Source organism: Salmo salar, chromosome 09 (assembly GCF_965601325.2).
Source record: "Salmo salar chromosome 09, fSalSal1, whole genome shotgun sequence".
Classification (NCBI taxonomy): Eukaryota; Metazoa; Chordata; class Actinopteri; order Salmoniformes; family Salmonidae; genus Salmo; species Salmo salar.
Genome location: NC_138299.1, coordinates 47,808,016 through 47,827,500, shown reverse-complemented (window position 1 = coordinate 47,827,500; position 19,485 = coordinate 47,808,016). Strand labels below are relative to the sequence as shown.

Genomic DNA, 19,485 nt, shown 5'->3' with positions numbered 1-19,485 from the left:
CTTACATGTCTTGCAAATTCACCACAGTTGCATAAAGTTTGCCTCTTCCTCTGACTTTATTTAAAATTATATAACTTTCCCCAGGCCCTTATAGCCTAGTTTGGCTATAACACGGAAAATTATTTATTTTGTGATAACTGCACTGATTAAAACATTTGGTTATGGATTTATTTTTTTACTTTAAAAGGATCCCAACTTTGTTTAAACGTTTCAATGTTCAAATCCCTAGTCCGGACCCGACCGAATCTGAACCAATCATAGATGTCTATGTTTCATAAGTGTGGCGAACACAGGACAGTAAAGTAAAAAAAAGTTGAGTATAGTTCACTACAGTAAAACAACATTTGTGGATGTACATTTTTATTTCCTCTTCTCTGGTTTCAAAAAGGAAAACATCCACCAGCTAGCTAGCGACTTAGCTAAACAATTGGAAGGTGCATAATCCATGGCTACTCTAAGCTAGCTACTCTAAGCTAGCTACTCTAAGCTAGCTACTCTAAGCTAGCTACTCTAAGCTAGCTACTCTAAGCTAGCTACTCTAAGCTAGCTACTCTAAGCTAGCTACTCTAAGCTAGCTACTCTAAGCTAGCTACTCTAAGCTAATACAAAACAAATTGAGAATTTAAAAAAAATCTAACTACAAGAAACGTGGTTAATTGTCTGAAGCAATTTGGTTATCCTGTATTGATTGTAGAAGTTATATTTTACTATCTCACAAAATAAATGTGATCTCTTCGACCAAGATGTTTAGTCAGTGAATCAGGCCATCTCCATGGTAACCAGATACTCTTTCTTCCTACATGCCTTCAAACTACCGTAAAACCCCTTAAGTATGCCCTCACCTAAAGAAATATTTGAGGGGCTATATACCGTAATTTTACTATATACCGGTATTGATGCACGGGCCGATTTGGGGGTTTTACTTTACCTTCTATAACGGCATTTGAATGTTTGGTTTGTTAATTGTGATACGCCGTGTGTAACGTCCATTTTTATAGTTTACTCTGCTACTTGAAGCCATCCCTCTCTCCACACAGACCTCGTCCCACCCAGTCACTGAAGGAGCGCATTAGTTGTTGCTTGACGACGAGACACTTGCGTTCAGTCTGGTCAATGCATCACAAGCAACACTGTTGGCATCAACGATGCTGTTTTCACTTTGCTTCTTAATATAAATCCACTATCGTTCTATAATGACACTATTAGTTTGTGTTTCTTACATCTGCAATCAGCTAGTTTGTCTTTTCTCAGCAAGTTGTGTCTAAATCTTGTTAGCCACTAATGCTAATCCCTAGTTAGCTAGCCAGAGCAAACGTAGCTAGCTAATACAGCCTGATACCAGTGCTGGTGTAGACCTAAATCAGCATGTTTTTGTACAACAGTATCTTCTAAATCAAAAGAGGAATAGGCGAAGCATGAATATGTTGGCTATATGAATAAAGATTCAATGTAGCCAAAGATTATAGGAAACATCACTTTGGTTCCTACCCGTCACAATAACTCGTCCATGACATTTTCATTTGTTGTCATGTCAAACACTGTATTCAAAGTGCCCACTATTATATTCTAACTATAGAATTAGAATAAACATTCTATTTCCATGATTCCAAAAGTTCACACAAGTGTTTTGATCTAAATAGCAATAGCAACATTTGGTTAAAAATAAGGCCTAGTATTCTTGTCCATATCATGGCAGTGTGGAAATTATCTTAAATGAGCGCAGGAAATACAGAACTTGATGGAATTGCAGGAAATAATTTTAGGTTGAAGTTGAATTGAACAGTATAAACCAATCAGAATGGAGAGAGACTCATTGAACTATTTAACTAATTTTGAATATATGTGTTGCCACCCTAGGATCACTCCCTACTCATAAAGCAAATTTAGAACTTTTATTAATAAAAAACATAAAATATCGTCAAAAATGTGAAAACTACCATATGATATTTTGGCCATATCACCCATCCCTAGCTCTATGCTTCACCCTTAAACAATTCCCTTATGTAATGGGAAAGTATTCCTTAAGGGAAACATTTAAGATTTTTTATGCAACCGGGCCCTGAACTCTACTGTGCCGAACTTTCCAGTTCTGTGCTGTATTGTACTGTACTTTGATGTCCAAACTTGGAAACATAAGACCTCTATGATTGGCTCAGATTCGGTCCTGTCCAACCAAATTTGATCTTGTTTGGGGGCAGAGCTCATAATGTTTTTTTTTAAATAAAATTGCAAGTGTGTAGAATATTACCCAAATACACAAAGGAGGATAATGTACCTATTTAGGATACATCACCATGAAGAGAATGACATTCACATCCATAATTATGCATTTCTGTGTAGTACAGATCAGGGACCCAGGATCTAATTCCATTACAGCTATTTTGTTACTGTTTCTAAATCTACCTCAGCCCATTGTTTCTGCAGACATCTTTGAGTCTTCATTCAGAGCAGATATTTAACAGGGTTTTGCTACAAACATTTTTACCAAAATTCAGTTGTGTTTTTGTAAAATGTTCCATGTAAATTGTTAAAAGTAGTCCTTGTGCGTCGAGTTTTACAGTTCGTTAAAACTTTTCAAAATCAAATGGTTGTTTGTCATACATTTTTATATAAAAACTCAGTCTCAGCGCAACTACCGTGGAATTGCCCATAGATCAGACCGACTGTCATCATGTGCATGCTCGCGTGGCAGGTAGCCTAGCGGTTAAGAGCGTTGGGCTAGTAACCGAAAGGTCGCTGGTTCGAATCCCCGAGCCGACTAGGTGAAAAATCTGAGAGACTTATAGGAGCAATTAGGGTTAAGAGTATCTGCTAACATGTAAATGTCATGTAAATTTGTGAGAAACAGCTGCCAGTAAAGAGCATAGCTACTATCTGTAGAAGGCATTCCTCAAGAGAGGGAATACATTTCTCAAGAAAAGAGTTTGCTGCCTTTGGACATATGAGAGGAAATATATATATTTTTTTTAATGAGCAACACAATCCGTTTGAAAACGCTCAAGACTCAAGGTAGAGCAGAGAGTTGCTGTGCTTGTACAGTGTTCCTTTTAGTTTACCTCAATAGGCAATCACTCTACTACTGCAGAAGTGATGCTCTGGTTATATTGTCCGTTCTGTCTGGGGAGAGGACAGGTCTAGCCGGGTCCAAAATCTGCTTGTGCTCTCTTGCCAACTCCATTGCTGCTCATCGTCAAGCAAGTGACAAGGAGTTGGCATTACAGCACAAACAGACTGGCACTCAGGCTATAAGAGGACAGGTACACTTATACAATTAAAAGAGGTGGGCCCGTATTCACAACACACAGGTAAAGAGGTGGGCCCGTATTCACAACACACAGGTAAAGAGGTGGGCCGTATTCACAACACACAGGTAAAGAGGTGGGCCCGTATTCACAACACACAGGTAAAGAGGTGGGCCCGTATTCACAACGCACAGGTAAAGAGGTGGGCCCGTATTCACAACGCACAGGTAAAGAGGTGGGCCCGTATTCACAACGCACAGGTAAAGAGGTGGGCCCGTATTCACAACGCACAGGTAAAGAGGTGGGCCCGTATTCACAACGCACAGGTAAAGAGGTGGGCCCGTATTCACAACGCACAGGTAAAGAGGTGGGCCCGTATTCACAACACACAGGTAAAGAGGTGGGCCCGTATTCACAACACACAGGTAAAGAGGTGGGCCCGTATTCACAACACACAGGTAAAGAGGTGGGCCCGTATTCACAACACACAGGTAAAGAGCTGGGCCCATCTTGGCTGTGTAGATAAATGTTTGCATTTTTAAAGCTAAGTCCCTGAAATTATTTTTATTTTTTAACCTGCCCTTTTCTCCCCAATTTCATGATATCCAATTACAAATCTTGTCTCATCGCTGCAATGGGCTCGGTTAGAGGCGAAGATTGACCTGCCAAACCGCGCTTCTTAACACCCGCCCATTGAACCCGGAAGCCAGCCACACCAATGTGTCGGAGAGAAACACCATTCAACTGACGACCGGGGTCAGCCTGCAGGCGGCTGGCCCGCCACAAGGAGTCGCTAAAGAGCGATGAGCCAAGTAAAGCCCCCTCCCCCGACCAAACTCTCCCCTAACCCGGACGACGATGGGCCAATTGTGCGAAGCCCTATACGGCTCCCGGTCACGGCTGGTTGTGCGACAGCCTGGGATCAAACCCGGGTCTGTAGTGCCTTAGACCGCTGCACCACTCGGGAGGCCCAAGTTCATGCAATTCTCTGCATTTTGCCATGGCTAATGTGGTGTTATTTTGATCAGACATAATAAAATAAAATCATGCTAAATTAAATTCTCCCTTACTGTCTCGCTTTGGTGATCATTAATTATCAAAGAATATATAAAAAAATATAGGTCCATTAATCTTTTCTACATACGTTATGATCCTTATAGTTTACACAATGCCTTTTTCCATGATTATTATTATTATTTAATTTTTTCACAATGTTTTGATTTAGGTAACCCGAAAAAACCCCGCTTAAGCGGCCCACCGAAGGATTCCAACATTAGGCATAAAACGCCCTGACGAACTGATCCTAGCTAAGTACTCCTACTCCTTATGGATAGGGCCCTGATGTTTGGGGTCATTTTGAATATAAAAGGAGGACTAACGTGCAGGATTAAAGAGAGCGAGAGAGTCAGAGCAGCAGCAGCCCAGTCTACGGAGGTGAGGACAGGACATCCTCCTCTGGGCTCCAAGACAGACATGCAGACAGGGATTTGGTCTGTAGCAAGAGGCTGTGACCCAAAACGGCATCCTAAATCCTTACCTAGGGCCAGAGCCCTGGTCAAAAAGTAGTGCACTATAAAGGGAATAGGATGCCTCTTGGGGCAGACCTGAGGACTGTCTGTAGCAACAGACCGCTCTACAGAGAGCCAAATCGACCAACCACTGCTACTTCTCATATAGCCCACAGACCAGAGCACAAGCCCACAGCAAAAAGGAGGCAGGTGGCACTGGCCTGGTGACATAACCAACCACAAGCAATATTAGTGTTCCTTAGCATCAATAAAACAAACCATTTAAATTAAATTATCGCTCACAGAGCTGTGAGAGAAATGTAAAGCTGTGTGTGGTGTGCACCATCAGAATTAGCTAGCTAGGGAAACAAACACGTTTTAAAATAGCTCTCCCTCTCTCTGAGAATCACCTGGCTTGGCAAAGCTCAATTTAACTCCAGCTTTAAATCCTTTCAGCGGTACTGTACTTCTCTAGTCTCTGCTGCTACTAGACAGACCAGTCTGTTTCGTCCTGTACTTCTCTAGTCTCTGCTGGACAGAGACAGACCAGTCTCTTTCCTCCTGTACTTCCCTAGTCTCTCTGCTGCTACTAGACAGACCAGTCTCTTTCCTCCGGTACTTCCCTTGTCTCTCTGCTGCTACTAGACAGAGACAGACCAGTCTCTTTCCTCCTGTACTTCCCTAGTCTCTCTGCTGCTACTAGACAGACCAGTCGCTTTCCTCCTGTACTTCCCTAGTCTCTCTGCTGCTGCTAGACAGACCAGTCTCTTTCCTCCTGTACTTCCCTTGTCTCTCTGCTGCTACTAGACAGAGACAGACCAGTCTCTTTCCTCCTGTACTTCCCTAGTCTCTCTGCTGCTACTAGACAGACCAGTCTCTTTCCTCCTGTACTTCCCTAGTCTCTCTGCTGCTGCTAGACAGACCAGTCTCTTTCCTCCTGTACTTCCCTAGTCTCTCTGCTGCTACTAGACAGACCAGTCTCTTCCTCCGGTACTTCCCTAGTCTCTCTGCTGCTGCTAGACAGAGACAGACCAGTCTCTTTCCTCCTGTACTTCCCTAGTCTCTCTGCTGCTACTAGACAGAGACAGACCAGTCTCTTTCCTCCTGTACTTCCCTAGTCTCTCTGCTGCTACTAGACAGAGACAGAGCAGTCTCTTTCCTCCTGTACTTCCCTAGTCTCTCTGCTGCTACTAGACAGAGACAGAGCAGTCTCTTTCCTCCTGTACTTCCCTAGTCTCTCTGCTGCTACTAGACAGAGACAGACCAGTCTCTTCCTCCGGTACTTCGCTAGTCTCTCTGCTGCTACTAGACAGACCAGTCTCTTCCTCCTGTACTTCCCTAGTCTCTTCCTACTCCATCCTCAAGACGAGGCACGTCACGGTTCAGTGTTTTAGTAGCCTGGTCCCAGATTTGTTGTCTCCTTCTATAGCCTGGTCCCTGATCTCTTTGTGCTCTTGCCTACTCCATTGCTGTCCCTATCAAGCCAAAAGTTTGCATGATAATGGAGTGGCAATGAGTTGGAACAATGGCACAAACAGACTGGCACTGAGGCTAGAAAACAGTCACTTCTCGACACATAAGGGAACTGCTAGAATTAGTCTACTACTGTAGCAGTTAAAGAAAGCACTATGGAGGACAAACCAAATGTGGCACTAGCTAACAGACATGGCATAAGCCCATTCCTTCCTTGACAACCACTGACTGACTGTAAATGTATTGTTCCTACAGTGCAGAGATGAGCTGTTGACCTCTTCGCCATCTTAGAGATGCAGCATATAAGAACACAGGGGACGCAGAAACATTAAAAAAATGTGGGACAATTTTCAGTATGCGTTATTGAGATGCGCAGAAAAGTATAATAAGGGCTGGGTCCCAAATGCCACTCCTATGGACCCTCGTTCCAGTCGCTAGCGGCAGCGAACTGAAAAGACGAGCATGACAAGAGCGATCCACAATGTTCTCATGTTGCTGGGCCCCTCAAAGCCAGGCCACTTCCTCTCAGAATGAACACTTCCCTCAGAGATGAAGCCACCCAGTGAATAGGGTGCCATGAATAGGGACGAAACTTTAAATGTAGAGAGGAGTTCACACCAGCTCTGTCTGCACGGACCACAGGTCTTTTTAGAGATGGAGTAGGACATGTTGATGTTCATGCATAACAGTTCTCATGTAGTAGAAAAGGGGTAATAGAGAAACATTTGTTTTTAAGTGACCATCCAAATCAAATTAAACTTTATTGGTTGCATGCACATATTTAGAAGATGTTATTGCGGGCCTAGCAAAATGCTTATGTTCCTATCTCCAACAGATGCGTAATACCCAACAACACAAAACAATACATGCAAATCTAAAAAAGAAAAATGGAATTAAGAAATCTAAATATTAGGACGAGCAATGTCAGAGTCTAATATACGCTGAACGCAACAATTTTAAAGATTTTTGGAGTTACAGTTCATAAGGCAATCAGTCAACTTAAATAAATACATTTGTGAAGACCACGCTTCTCCAGCGTGCCAGTGGTCATCGAAGGTGAGCATTTAACCACTGAAGTCGGTTACAACGCCGAACTGCAGTCAGGTCAAGACCCTGGTGAGGATGACGAGCACGCAGATGAGCTTCCCTGAGACGGTTTCTGAGAGTTTGTGCAGAAATTCTTTGGTTGTGGCTGGTCTCTCACCAAACCCCGCAGGTGAAGAAGCCGGATGTGGAGTTCCTGGGCTGGCAGAGTTACACGTGGTCTTCTGTTGCGAGGCCGGTTGGAGGTACTGCCAAATTCTCTAAAACAATGTTGGAGGTGGCTTAAGGTAGAGAAATTAACATTCAATTCAGTCAGCATGCCAATTGTAGGCTCCCTCAAAACTTGAGACATTGGTGGCATTGTGTTGTGTGACAAAACTGCACATCTTAGAGTGGCCTTTTATTGTCCCCAGCACAAGGTGCACCTGTGTAATGATCATGCTGTTTAATCAGCTTCTTGATAATCCATCCACCTGACAGGTGTGGCATATCTTGGCAAAGGAGAAATGCTCACTACCAGGGATGTAAACACATTTTTGCTAAATATTTGAGAGAAATAAGCTTTTTGTGCATATGAACATTTCTGGGATCTTTTATTTCAGCTCATGAAACATGGGACCAACACTTTACATGGCGAGCTTATATTTTTGTTCAGTATAAATATATATGTATATGATGGGATGTACAGACATTATGGACAGAATATGGAGAGAATATACAGTACATAGTGTATTCAGAAAGTATTCAGACCCCTTGACTTTTTCCACATTTTGTTAAGTTAGTCTTACTCTAAAATGTATGAAATAACACATTTTTCCTCATCAATTTACAGACAATAGTGACATCACAATAGCCCATAACGACAAGGGCAAAAACAGTGCAGACATTTTTGCACATTCATAAAAAATAAAAAACAATACCTAATTTACATAAGTATTCAGACCCTTTGCATTGAGACTCAAAATTGAGCTCAGGTGCATCCTGTTACCATTTATCAACCTTGAGATGTTTCTACAACTTCATTGGAGTCCACCTGTGGTAAATTCAATTGATTGGGCATGATTTTGAAAGGCACACACCTATCTACATAAGGTCCCCCAGTTGACAGTGCATGTCGGAGCAAAAACCAAGTCAGAAGGTCGAAGGAATTGTCTGTAGAGCTCCAAGACAGGACTGTGTCGAGGCACAGATCTGGGGAAGGGTACCAAAAAATGTGTGCAGCATTGAAGGTCCACAAGAACACAGTGGCCTTCATCATTCTTAAATGGAAGAAGTTTGGAACCACCAAGACTCTTCCTAGAGCTGGCCGCCTGGCCAAACTGAGCAATCGAGGGGGGAAGGGCCTTGGTCATTCTGACATAGCTCCAGAGTTCCCCTGCGGAGATGGGAGAACCTTCCAGAAGGACAACTATCTCTGCAACACGCCACCAATTAGACCTTTATGGTAAAGTAGTCAGAGAATCACTTGTCAGTAAAAAAGGCACATGACAGCCAGCTTGGAGTTTGCCAAAAGGCACCTAAAGACTCTCAGACTATGAGAAAATCTCTGGTCTGATGAAACCAAGATGTAACTCTTTATCCTGAATGCCAAACTTCACGTCTGGATGAAACTTGGCACCGCATGGTGATGGAAGCTTCATGCTGTGGGGATGTTTTTCAGCAGCAGGGACTGGGAGACTGATCAGGATCGAGGGGAAAGACGAACGGAGCAAAGTACATAGAGAATCTTGATTAAGACCTGCCCCAGAGCGCTCAGGACCTCAGAAGGTGAACCACAGCCTAGACAACGCAGCAGTGGCTTCGGGACAAGTCTCTGAATGTCCTTGAGTGGCCCAGCCAGAGCCCGGACTTGAACCCAATTGAACATCTCTGGAGAGACCTGAAAATAGCTGTGCAGGGACGCTCCCCATCCAACCTGACAGAGCTTGAGAGGATCTGCAGAGAAGAATGGAAGAAACTCCCCAAATACAGGTATGGCAAGCTTGTAGCATCATACCCAAGACGACTCACGTCTGTAATCGCTGCCAAAGGTGCTCTAGCAAAGTGCTGAATAAAGGGTCTGAATACTTAAAGTACCAGTCAAAAGTTTGGACACCTACTCATTGAAGGGTTTTTCTTGAATTTTTACTATTTTCTACATTGTAGAATAGTAGTGAAGCCATCAAAACCATGAAATAACACATATGGAATCATGTAGTAACCAAAAAAAAGTGTTAAACAAATCAAAATATATTTTAGATTCTTCATGACTGCTTTGCACACTGGTTGGCATTCTCTCAACCAGCTTCATGAGGCAGTCACCAGGAATGCATTTCAATTATTAACAGGTGTGCATTGTTAAAAGTTAATTCGTGGAATTTAGTTCCCTGGAATGAGTAGGTGTGTTCAAACTTTTGACTGGTACTGTATGTAAATGTGATTTCAGTTGAATACATTTGCGGCGGTTGAATAAGCGCCTGCTCCACATTGTCTGTCTGGGTGGACCATTTCAGATTGCCAGTGATGTGTACGCCAAGGAACTTGAAGCATTTCACCTTCTCTACTGCAGCAGTCGATGTTGGCGTGCCCCCTATGCAGTCTCCTGAAGTCCATGATCAGAATTTGTTCTTAACTGACTTGCCTAGTTAAATAAAGGTTACATTTTTTTTTAAGTCAAGAAGCTACTAGCTAGCACAAACTCTAGCTAGCTAGCTACATTGACTATGTTCACAATGTAAACAAAAGCAACTTGAAGAATTAGAGTTTTTAGTACTACTATTTAGTACTAGCACTAGCAACAGTTTAAGAGTACTTGAGAAAAACTGGCCCAAAGCCAATTTACTTCCGCATAATAGATGACCACGATCCGGTCCGGTCCTTCTCTCCTCCGCAAAACAGATGACCACAGTCCGGTCCTTCTCTCCTCCGCAAAACAGATGACCACGGTCTGGTCCAGTCCTTCTCTCCTCCACATAACAGATGACCACGATCCGGTCCAGTCCTTCTCTCCTCCACATAACAGATGACCAAGATCCGGTCCAGTCCTTCTCTCCTCCACATAACAGATGACCACGGTCCGGTCCTTCTCTCCACCACATAACAGATGGGCACGGTCCGGTCCAGTCCTTCTCTCCTCCACATAACAGATGACCACGATCTGGTCCAGTCCTTCTCTCCTCCGCAAAACAGATGACCACGGTCCGGTCCTTCTCGCCTCCGCAAAACAGATGGGCACGGTCCAGTCCTTCTCTCCTCCGCATAACAGATGGGCACGGTCCAGTCCTTCTCTCCTCCGCATAACAGATGGGCACGGTCCAGTCCTTCTCTCCTCCGCATAACAGATGACCACGGTCCAGTCCTTCTCTCCTCCGCATAACAGATGACCACGGTCCAGTCCTTCTCTCCTCCGCATAACAGATGACCACGGTCCAGTCCTTCTCTCCTCCGCATAACAGATGGGCACGGTCCGGTCCTTCTCTCCTCCGCATAACAGATGACCACAGTCCGGTCCTTCTCTCCTCCGCATAACAGATGACCACGGTCCAGTCCTTCTCTCCTCCACATAACAGATGGGCACGGTCCAGTCCTTCTCTCCTCCGCATAACAGATGACCACGGTCCGGTCCTTCTCTCCTCCGCATAACAGATGACCACAGTCCGGTCCTTCTCTCCTCCGCATAACAGATGACCACGGTCCAGTCCTTCTCTCCTCCACATAACAGATGGGCACGGTCCGGTCCTTCTCTCCTCCGCAAAACAGATGACCACGGTCCGGTCCTTCTCTCCTCCGCATAACAGATGACCACGGTCCAGTCCTTCTCTCCTCCACATAAAAGATGGGCACGGTCCGGTCCTTCTCTCCTCCGCATAACAGATGACCACGGTCCGGTCCTTCTCTCCTCCGCATAACAGATGACCACGGTCCGGTCCTTCTCTCCTCCACATAACAGATGGGCACGGTCCAGTCCTTCTCTCCTCCGCAAAACAGATGACCACGGTCCGGTCCTTCTCTCCTCCACATAACAGATGACCACGGTCCAGTCCTTCTCTCCTCCACATAACAGATGACCACGGTCCAGTCCTTCTCTCCTCCGCATAACAGATGACCACGGTCCAGTCCTTCTCTCCTCCGCATAACAGATGACCACGGTCCAGTCCTTCTCTCCTCCACATAACAGATGGGCACGGTCCGGTCCAGTCCTTCTCTCCTCCACATAACAGATGGGCACGGTCCAGTCCTTCTCTCCTCCGCATAACAGATGGGCACGGTCCAGTCCTTCTCTCCTCCACATAACAGATGACCACGGTCCAGTCCTTCTCTCCTCCGCATAACAGATGACCACGGTCCAGTCCTTCTCTCCTCCACATAACAGATGGGCACGGTCCGGTCCAGTCCTTCTCTCCTCCACATAACAGATGGGCACGGTCCAGTCCTTCTCTCCTCCGCATAACAGATGGGCACGGTCCAGTCCTTCTCTCCTCCACATAACAGATGGGCACGGTCCAGTCCTTCTCTCCTCCGCATAACAGATGACCACGGTCCGGTCCAGTCCTTCTCTCCTCCGCATAACAGATGACCACGGTCCGGTCCAGTCCTTCTCTCCTCCGCATAACAGATGACCACGGTCCAGTACTTCTCTCCCGGGGCTAGACACGCCCGGGGCTAGACATGCAATAAAAAGTAAAATCCGAATTCCCGAAGCTCTTATGTATATGATTTACTGCGCGTATGCCGCACACAGCCCTAGTTTGAGTGGAATATCATCTTTGGGCAGCGCGCAGCTCTCAACTGGTTGTTGCATGGAGCAGCTTACAGAAAAATGACATCGGTAGCAGGTAGGGCAAGAAAGACGTTTCAACGGATGATATGTACCAGTAAATGCAAACTAAGGCAACAATGGGTACACAAACCAGGTATTTAAAAAGCGATGCGCAATTCAGTCATCGTGCGCCGTTTGAATAAACATTCCTAAAAAAAAAAAAAGGCTTTCACCAAAAACCTTCCCAATTAAATATTCACCGCAAAGTAGACCTACCTGGTAGAATGACACCATGATGATTTGTATCAAAAGGGCTTGGCATTCGTGTTGCCAACTCTGCCATCACATGTAGGCTACGCTGTACAGCCCAGAAACAACGCTATCCTAACACTCTTGCTAGGTGCACAATTGGATTAAAAGGGCAACTACACCCTCCCCAAATTTCCGTTGGCACTAGCCCGGTGTGCGACTTGCAAATTTACCTGAATATCAAGCCCTGCTATGGTTGGTTGCTTCTTTAGACACCCTATTCCCAACATGGTGCATTACTTACTTGGGCCCTGGTCAAAAGTAGTGCACTATGTAGGGAACAGGGTTCCATTTGGAATGTAGACTATCTATGGATCTCTGGTGGTGAAAGATCGTAAAAAAAAAGGATCAGAATCAAGAGGGAATTTTTCCCCTTGGCTTACTATGGAGCGTTGAGTTAACATGTATTTAACATGTTATAAGACACACAAAAACACACATCCTTCATTTCCATTCAACCTTTATGATTAAAGGTTAGTCTAAAACAAACTCTTGAAGAGAGAGACCTGTCATCAACATGAGTATGAGGAAACAGCTTGCCTGGTCCTACATCTGTTTGTGCTGTCTAGCCAACTCCTATGGTGTAGCTGTCTAGCCAACTCCTATGGTGTAGCTGTCTAGCCAACTCCTATGGTGTAGCTGTCTAGCCAACTCCTATGGTGTAGCTGTCTAGCCAACTCCTATGGTGTAGCTGTCTAGCCAACTCCTATGGTGTAGCCTTCCCTGTGGCTCAGTTGGTAGAGCATGGTGTTTGCAACGCCAGGGTTGTGGGTTCGATTCCCACGGGGGACCAGTACAAAAAAAATATAAAATAATTCATGAAATGGTATGAAATGTATGTATTCACTACTGTAAGTCGCTCTGGATAAGAGCGTCTGCTAAGTGACTAAAATGTAAATGTATGGTCACTGTCACACCAATGGAAAGACAGCACTAGCAGATGTGGGACCAGGCTTGGAGGAACCACCCAGTAGGGTCCCTTCTTTACATCAATGACATTAGGTTAGTTCATCAGCTGGTGTTTATCTGGGTGGTAGGCTGGAGGCACAACAGGTCCACTGGTGGTAATCCCACTAATCTGGGTCACAGTGAAACGGACAGTCCAAGACCCATGGAGACACCAAACATTTATTTTCCTCCCTTTTTACAAAACGACATAAATTCATGGCTTCTTCAGACCAGTTTACAACAGGCTTAAGGTATAGAACTCACTTCCAACACATCAGGGCTTAAATGGTTTTTAACTGAGAATTTTAGATTATGAATTTTTGTCAAAATGGCTGCTCACCTACACTCAGTTTTATGAAAACATTGTTCTCCCTTCAATCTGGGTTGCAACATTACATGCTAACGTCCTCTTTAGTTAGGATCATTAACAAAAATTGTTAATGAGTGCATATGTTTCATTCATAAATAGAAAGAGGAATTGGAGGTAGAGCCAACTCACCTGGCTCCAGTTTAATAATCTTAACAGCAGCAAGCTCTCCCGTTTGGATGTTTCGAGCCTGAAAGAGAGAATAAAACATTTTAGAAAAGTGCTTGGGGATTGGGGAGCCAGTCATTGTTGGGGATTGGGGATCCAATCACTATCCTGGTATTGCAAGCACCGTGCTCTACCGTCGGGAGCTACAGGAGCACCGTGCTCTACCGTCGGGAGCTACAGGAGCACCGTGCTCTACCGTCGGGAGCTACAGGAGCACCGTGCTCTACCGTCGGGAGCTACAGGAGCACCGTGCTCTACCGTCGGGAGCTACAGGAGCACCGTGCTCTACCGTCGGGAGCTACAGGAGCACCGTGCTCTACCGTCGGGAGCTACAGGAGCACCGTGCTCTACCGTCAGGAGCTACAGGAGCACCGTGCTCTACCGTCGGGAGCTACAGGAGCACCGTGCTCTACCGTCAGGAGCTACAGGAGCACCGTGCTCTACCGTCGGGAGCTACAGGAGCACCGTGCTCTACCGTCAGGAGCTACAGGAGCACCGTGCTCTACTAACTGAGCCATGTCCTGTCCTGTCCAGTGTCCGCCACACACACCGCGCCATGGTCCTGTCTGCCACACACTTTACTGCCACACAATGAATAGATCTCGCTAAAGTTTGCAAATTACAACAATCAGTATTGTTGGTTTCATCTTCATTACTCAGTCCCTCCAGGATTTTGCAATTGCAACATATTTAGCAAAATCAACAACTCCACATATTATGCGAGGGCTTTAAACATCTGACCAATCACTGCACTATTATTGCATAAACCAGTCAAATCATTGCAATGTTACCGCATAAACCGTCTAATCACCGCACTACAAAAAGACGGCTTGCAATTTTATCCAATCACCACACTTTTATTGCATAAAATGATTCAATCAAGTAAACTTTCCCTCGTCAGCGCATTTATGTCAAATTTGATAAAATCATCACAATTTGCCGTGCAAAATGTCTGAATTGCCACAATAAAAATCAAACGTTTTGGTCTGCAACTAGCAAAAAAATTAAAAATAAATATCTTTTTTTTAAAACACAAAAATCCTGGATGGACAGATTACTAAATACCATTTATAGTCTAAGGACAACTAACAGACAAAGATAATGTAGATGAAAGTCTAGAGCAGACCACAATGTTACTAGCCCGGCTTCAAAATGTGTACTATTAGAAAACAAAAAAATATCACTATCTGGCAGGTTAGATGAGCACATTTTCTACTAGCCTGGTCTGAAAAGTACTAGCCTCGAGCTAGCGAGCTATTCTTAATTTCCATCCCTGGATGAAACATTATAAAACTGTTACTCAAAAGAGAGAGAGAGAGACAAGAGCTGAGTAATAAAACAACCAATCAAACTCAAGCTCCATGGGCTTACTTTCCTAGTTGATACCTCACTCGGGTTTGAGATGTTTGTAAAACTTTCTATGCACTGCAGCAGACCAAAAGACATGGTTAGGGGAGGATCTTTCAAATCTTGAAATATTTCCGCTGTCAGTACAGCAAAGAACACTCCCATTCTGGGCTCACGTTTAGACAAGGACCTGGTAATATTTCACTCTGCCACAGTCCTGCTTGTGTCTGGGGTGGGACTGTGTCTGGGGTGGGACTGCCAGAGATTAGAAATAGAGTGTCATTTAGGACTCAGCCCAGGGATTGCGTGTTCATGGCTCTCTCTGGGAGAATACCAGGCACTGCATTCCACCAGTGGCCTGCCTCGGCTGCCTGTGTCTGCAGTGGGACTGGCCTGCCAAAGATTGCTTTGTGAGGCAAGGGTTCTACAGACTGGTTGCGTCAACTGGATCAAATTGGTAGCCTAGTCATCCATAGCAAATGGATCAACAACAAAAAACAGACGGGGAAAGTGTCTACTTTGTTACACTCCAATCAAATTTTATTTTTCACACACATTTTTAGCAGACATTATTGCAGGTGTAGTGAAATTCAATCCAATTCTGAGTTATTCAAAATGTGTTGTTGCTTTATGTGAAAACACACACACACACTTCGCAGAACTCTGCCAGGACAATGGGGAAATTGAAGCTGGATCGTTTGTAGCTCTCCCGTCCCCTACCAATCCATCTTACTTTCACCACGTTACAATCAGAGATTAAAGAGAGGTAGGCTGTAACAGTGTGATGCTTTATCACATGGTTACCACAGTGGGGGAAACTAAATACAACCTCATGAAAAAATGAGAGGAGGACGACAGTGAGTGCGTTCAAATATGTGAAGATTTGCTCTCTGAATAGCAGACTGTGTAGGAGGCAGGTAACTCCTTCAACTGAGCCGTCAGAAAGCCCATCGAATTCCTCCTTCACAGTTAAAGCAGGGTACTGTTTCATCGTTATCATAGAATGATTATATAGAAATTGGCAATGTTCTAACAACTTTATCAGAACACATGAAAAACCTTCAGTAAAAAAAAAGAAAGAAAAAAAAGACATTGAATCTCAGACTGTGTAGCAAGAAATAAAACAGGCTTAAGACTTATGCCTACAATGTTGCTGATTAAGAGCAGTTCCACGATTACAGAATAATGCCGAGACTCTTGGAAAACGTATGTCAAAAAAAGATTCTTTGCAAAGCTGCTACACATGATTTATTTTTGTATTGTAATTTCAGAAAATTTCCATTATATACAGCTCCTTCAGAAAGTATTCATACCCCTTAACTTATTCCACATTTTGTTGTGTTACAGCCTTAATTCAAAATGTATTAAATATAAAACAATTATCCACCATCTACACACAATAGCCCAAAATGACATTTATTTGCACATTTATTAAAAATGAAATACAGAAACATTTAATTTACACATAAGTATTCACACCCGAGTCAATACAACTTTGGAGGCGATTACAGCTGTAAGTCTTTCTGGGTAAGTCAAAGAGCATTGCACACCTGAATGGTACAATATTTGCATATTATTCAAAGAATTCTTATAGCTCTGTCAACTTGGTTATTGATAATTGCTAGAAAGACATTTTCCAAGTCTTGCCATAGATTTTCAAGGAGATTTAAGTCAAAACTGTAACTAGGCCACTCAGAATCATTCAATGTCTTCTTGGTAAGCATCTCCAGTGCTTGGTAAGCATTTCAACTGAGTTAGGAAGGACGCCTGTATCTTTGTAGTGACTGGGTGTATTGATACACCATCCAAAGTGGAATTAATAACTTAACGCTCAAAGCAAAATTGAATGTATTTTTTCTTTTTGCCCATCTACCAGTAGGTTCCCTTCTTTGTGAGGCATTGGAAAACCTCCCTGGTCTTTGTGGTTGAATCTTTGTTTGAAATTCACTGCTCGACCGAGAGACATTACAGATAATTATATGTGGTGTACAGAGATGAGGTAGTCATTCAAAAATCATGTTAAAACATTATTATTGCACAGTGAGTCCATGCAACTTATGTGACTTGTTAAGCAATTACACTAATATACACACACACACACACACTACCATTCAAAAGTCTGGGGTCAACTAGAAATGTCCTTGTTTTTTAAAGAAAATCACTTTTTTGTCCATTAATATAACATCAGAAATACAGAGTAGACAGTTAATGTTGTGAATGACTATTGAGGCTGGAAACGGATGATTTTTAATGGAATATCCGTAGGCGTACAGAGGCCCATTTATCAGCAACCATCACTCCTGTGTTCCAATGGCACGTTGTGTTAGCTAATCCAAGTTGATCATTTTTAAAAGGCTAATTGATCATTAGAAAACCCTTTGGCAATTATGTTAGCACAGCTGAAAACTGTTTCTATACCGTTGCTGACAGGTATATAAAATCGCGCACACAGCTATTCAATCTACATAGACAAACATTGGCAATAAAACGGCCTTACAATAGAGAACTCAGTGACTTTCAACGTGGCACCGTCACAGGATGCCACCATTCCAACAAGTCAGTTTGTCAAATACTGCCCTGCTAGAGCTGCCCCAGTCAACTGTAAGTGCTGTTATTGTGAAGTGGAAACGTCTAGGAGCAACAACGGCTCAGCCGGGAAGTGGTAGGCCACACAAGCTCACAGAACGGGACCGCCGAGTCCTGAAGCAGGTAAAAATATGTCCTCGGTTACAACACTGACGACCAAATACCAAACTGCCTCTGGAAGCAACGTCAGCATAATAACTGTTCATCAGGAGCTTCATGAAATGGGTTTCCATGGCAGAGCAGCCTCACACAAGCCTAAAATCACCATGCGCAATACCAAGCATCGGCTGGAGTGGTGTAAAGCTCACCACCATTGGACGCTGGAGCAGTGGAAATACGTTCTCTGGAGTGATGAATCACGCTTCACCATCTGGCAGTCCGATGGACAAATCTGGGTTTGGCGGATGCCAGGAGAACGCTACCTGCCTCAATGCATAGTGCCAAATGTAAAGTTTGCTGGAGGAGGAATAATGGTCTGGGGCTGTTTTTCATGGTTCGGGCTAGGCCCCTTAGTTCCAGTGAAGGGAAATCTTAACTCTACAGCATTCAATGACATTCTAGACAATTCTAGAGAAAATATATTTCACAGCGATTTAGATGGTACAATGATTTCCTTATCTATTCAGTGCTTGTTTTCTCACATAAACTGAAATTGAGCAAACAGTGTAGAATTTTAGCAACCAGTTAATGACAGAGCGATTTCCACTAGATAACTCAGCAGCAAAGTCAGAATAGCTTTCCCATTTTGATGCCGCTCCGGCAGGGAGAAATAAATAGGTGAATATCACAGGCAATCACAACACTGGCGGGTAAGTAATACTGTGAAACACTATCATTCCACTATTATTGCAGATATATTATGAACATTTTCTGAAATTACAATGTAAATTATTTGTCTTAAGTCCTGTGTAGCACTTTTAAGCAAGCCATACAACTCTATGCAGAAGGATATTCTCTCTCTCACAAAAAAACACTTCTAAAAAAACAAATGTACTTGAAGAACGGCAAAGTTTGGTAACAGAATGACAGTTTGTGCTGGCCATTCTGTTACCAAACTTCAGTGGTAAAAGCCGTCCTTGTGAATAGAGTTGTTTGGTTGGTTTGACTTTGCAATCATTGGATTTTGTTTGGCATACAAAATTCTGAGTCTCAGCAGCACTCTTACCATGGAATTGCCCTTAGGCTATGTTATACATGACTGAAGCTGGCCCATAAAGGAGGCTATATCCTACATGACTGAAGCTGGCCCATAAAGGAGGCTATATATTCTACATGACTGAAGCTGGCCCATAAAGGAGGCTATATATCCTACATGACTGAAGCTGGCCCATAAAGGAGTCTATATATCCTACATGACTGAAGCTGGCCCATAAAGGAGGCTATAAAAATCCTACATGACTGAAGCTGGCCCATAAAGGAGGCTATAAAAATCCTACATGACTGAAGCTGGCCCATAAAGGAGGCTATATATATCCTACATGACTGAAGCTGGCCCATAAAGGAGGCTATATATCCTACATGACTGTAGCTGGCCCATAAAGGAGGCTATACATCCTACATGACTGTAGCTGGCCCATAAAGGAGGCTTTACATCCTACATGACTGTAGCAGGCCCATAAAGGAGGCTTTACATCCTACATGACTGAAGCTGGCCCATAAAGGAGGCTATACATCCTACATGACTGTAGCAGGCCCATAAAGGAGGCTATATATCCTACATGACTGAAGCTGGCCCATAAAGGAGGCTATATATCC

At 43.8% G+C, this 19,485-nt stretch overlaps 1 protein-coding gene across 3 annotated transcripts in view; it reads right to left on the bottom strand.

Annotated features, from left to right (window-relative positions):
• LOC106611444 (mitogen-activated protein kinase kinase kinase kinase 5) overlaps positions 1–19,485 on the bottom strand; it is a 123,274-nt gene that overhangs the window by 101,905 nt on the left and 1,884 nt on the right. For all 3 annotated transcript variants that reach the window (XM_082955811.1, XM_045723729.2, XM_082955812.1), the window contains exon 3: positions 13,762–13,819. In XM_082955811.1, coding sequence (XP_082811937.1) covers positions 13,762–13,819 — 58 coding nt within the window. The remainder of the gene's footprint in view (positions 1–13,761; positions 13,820–19,485) is intronic.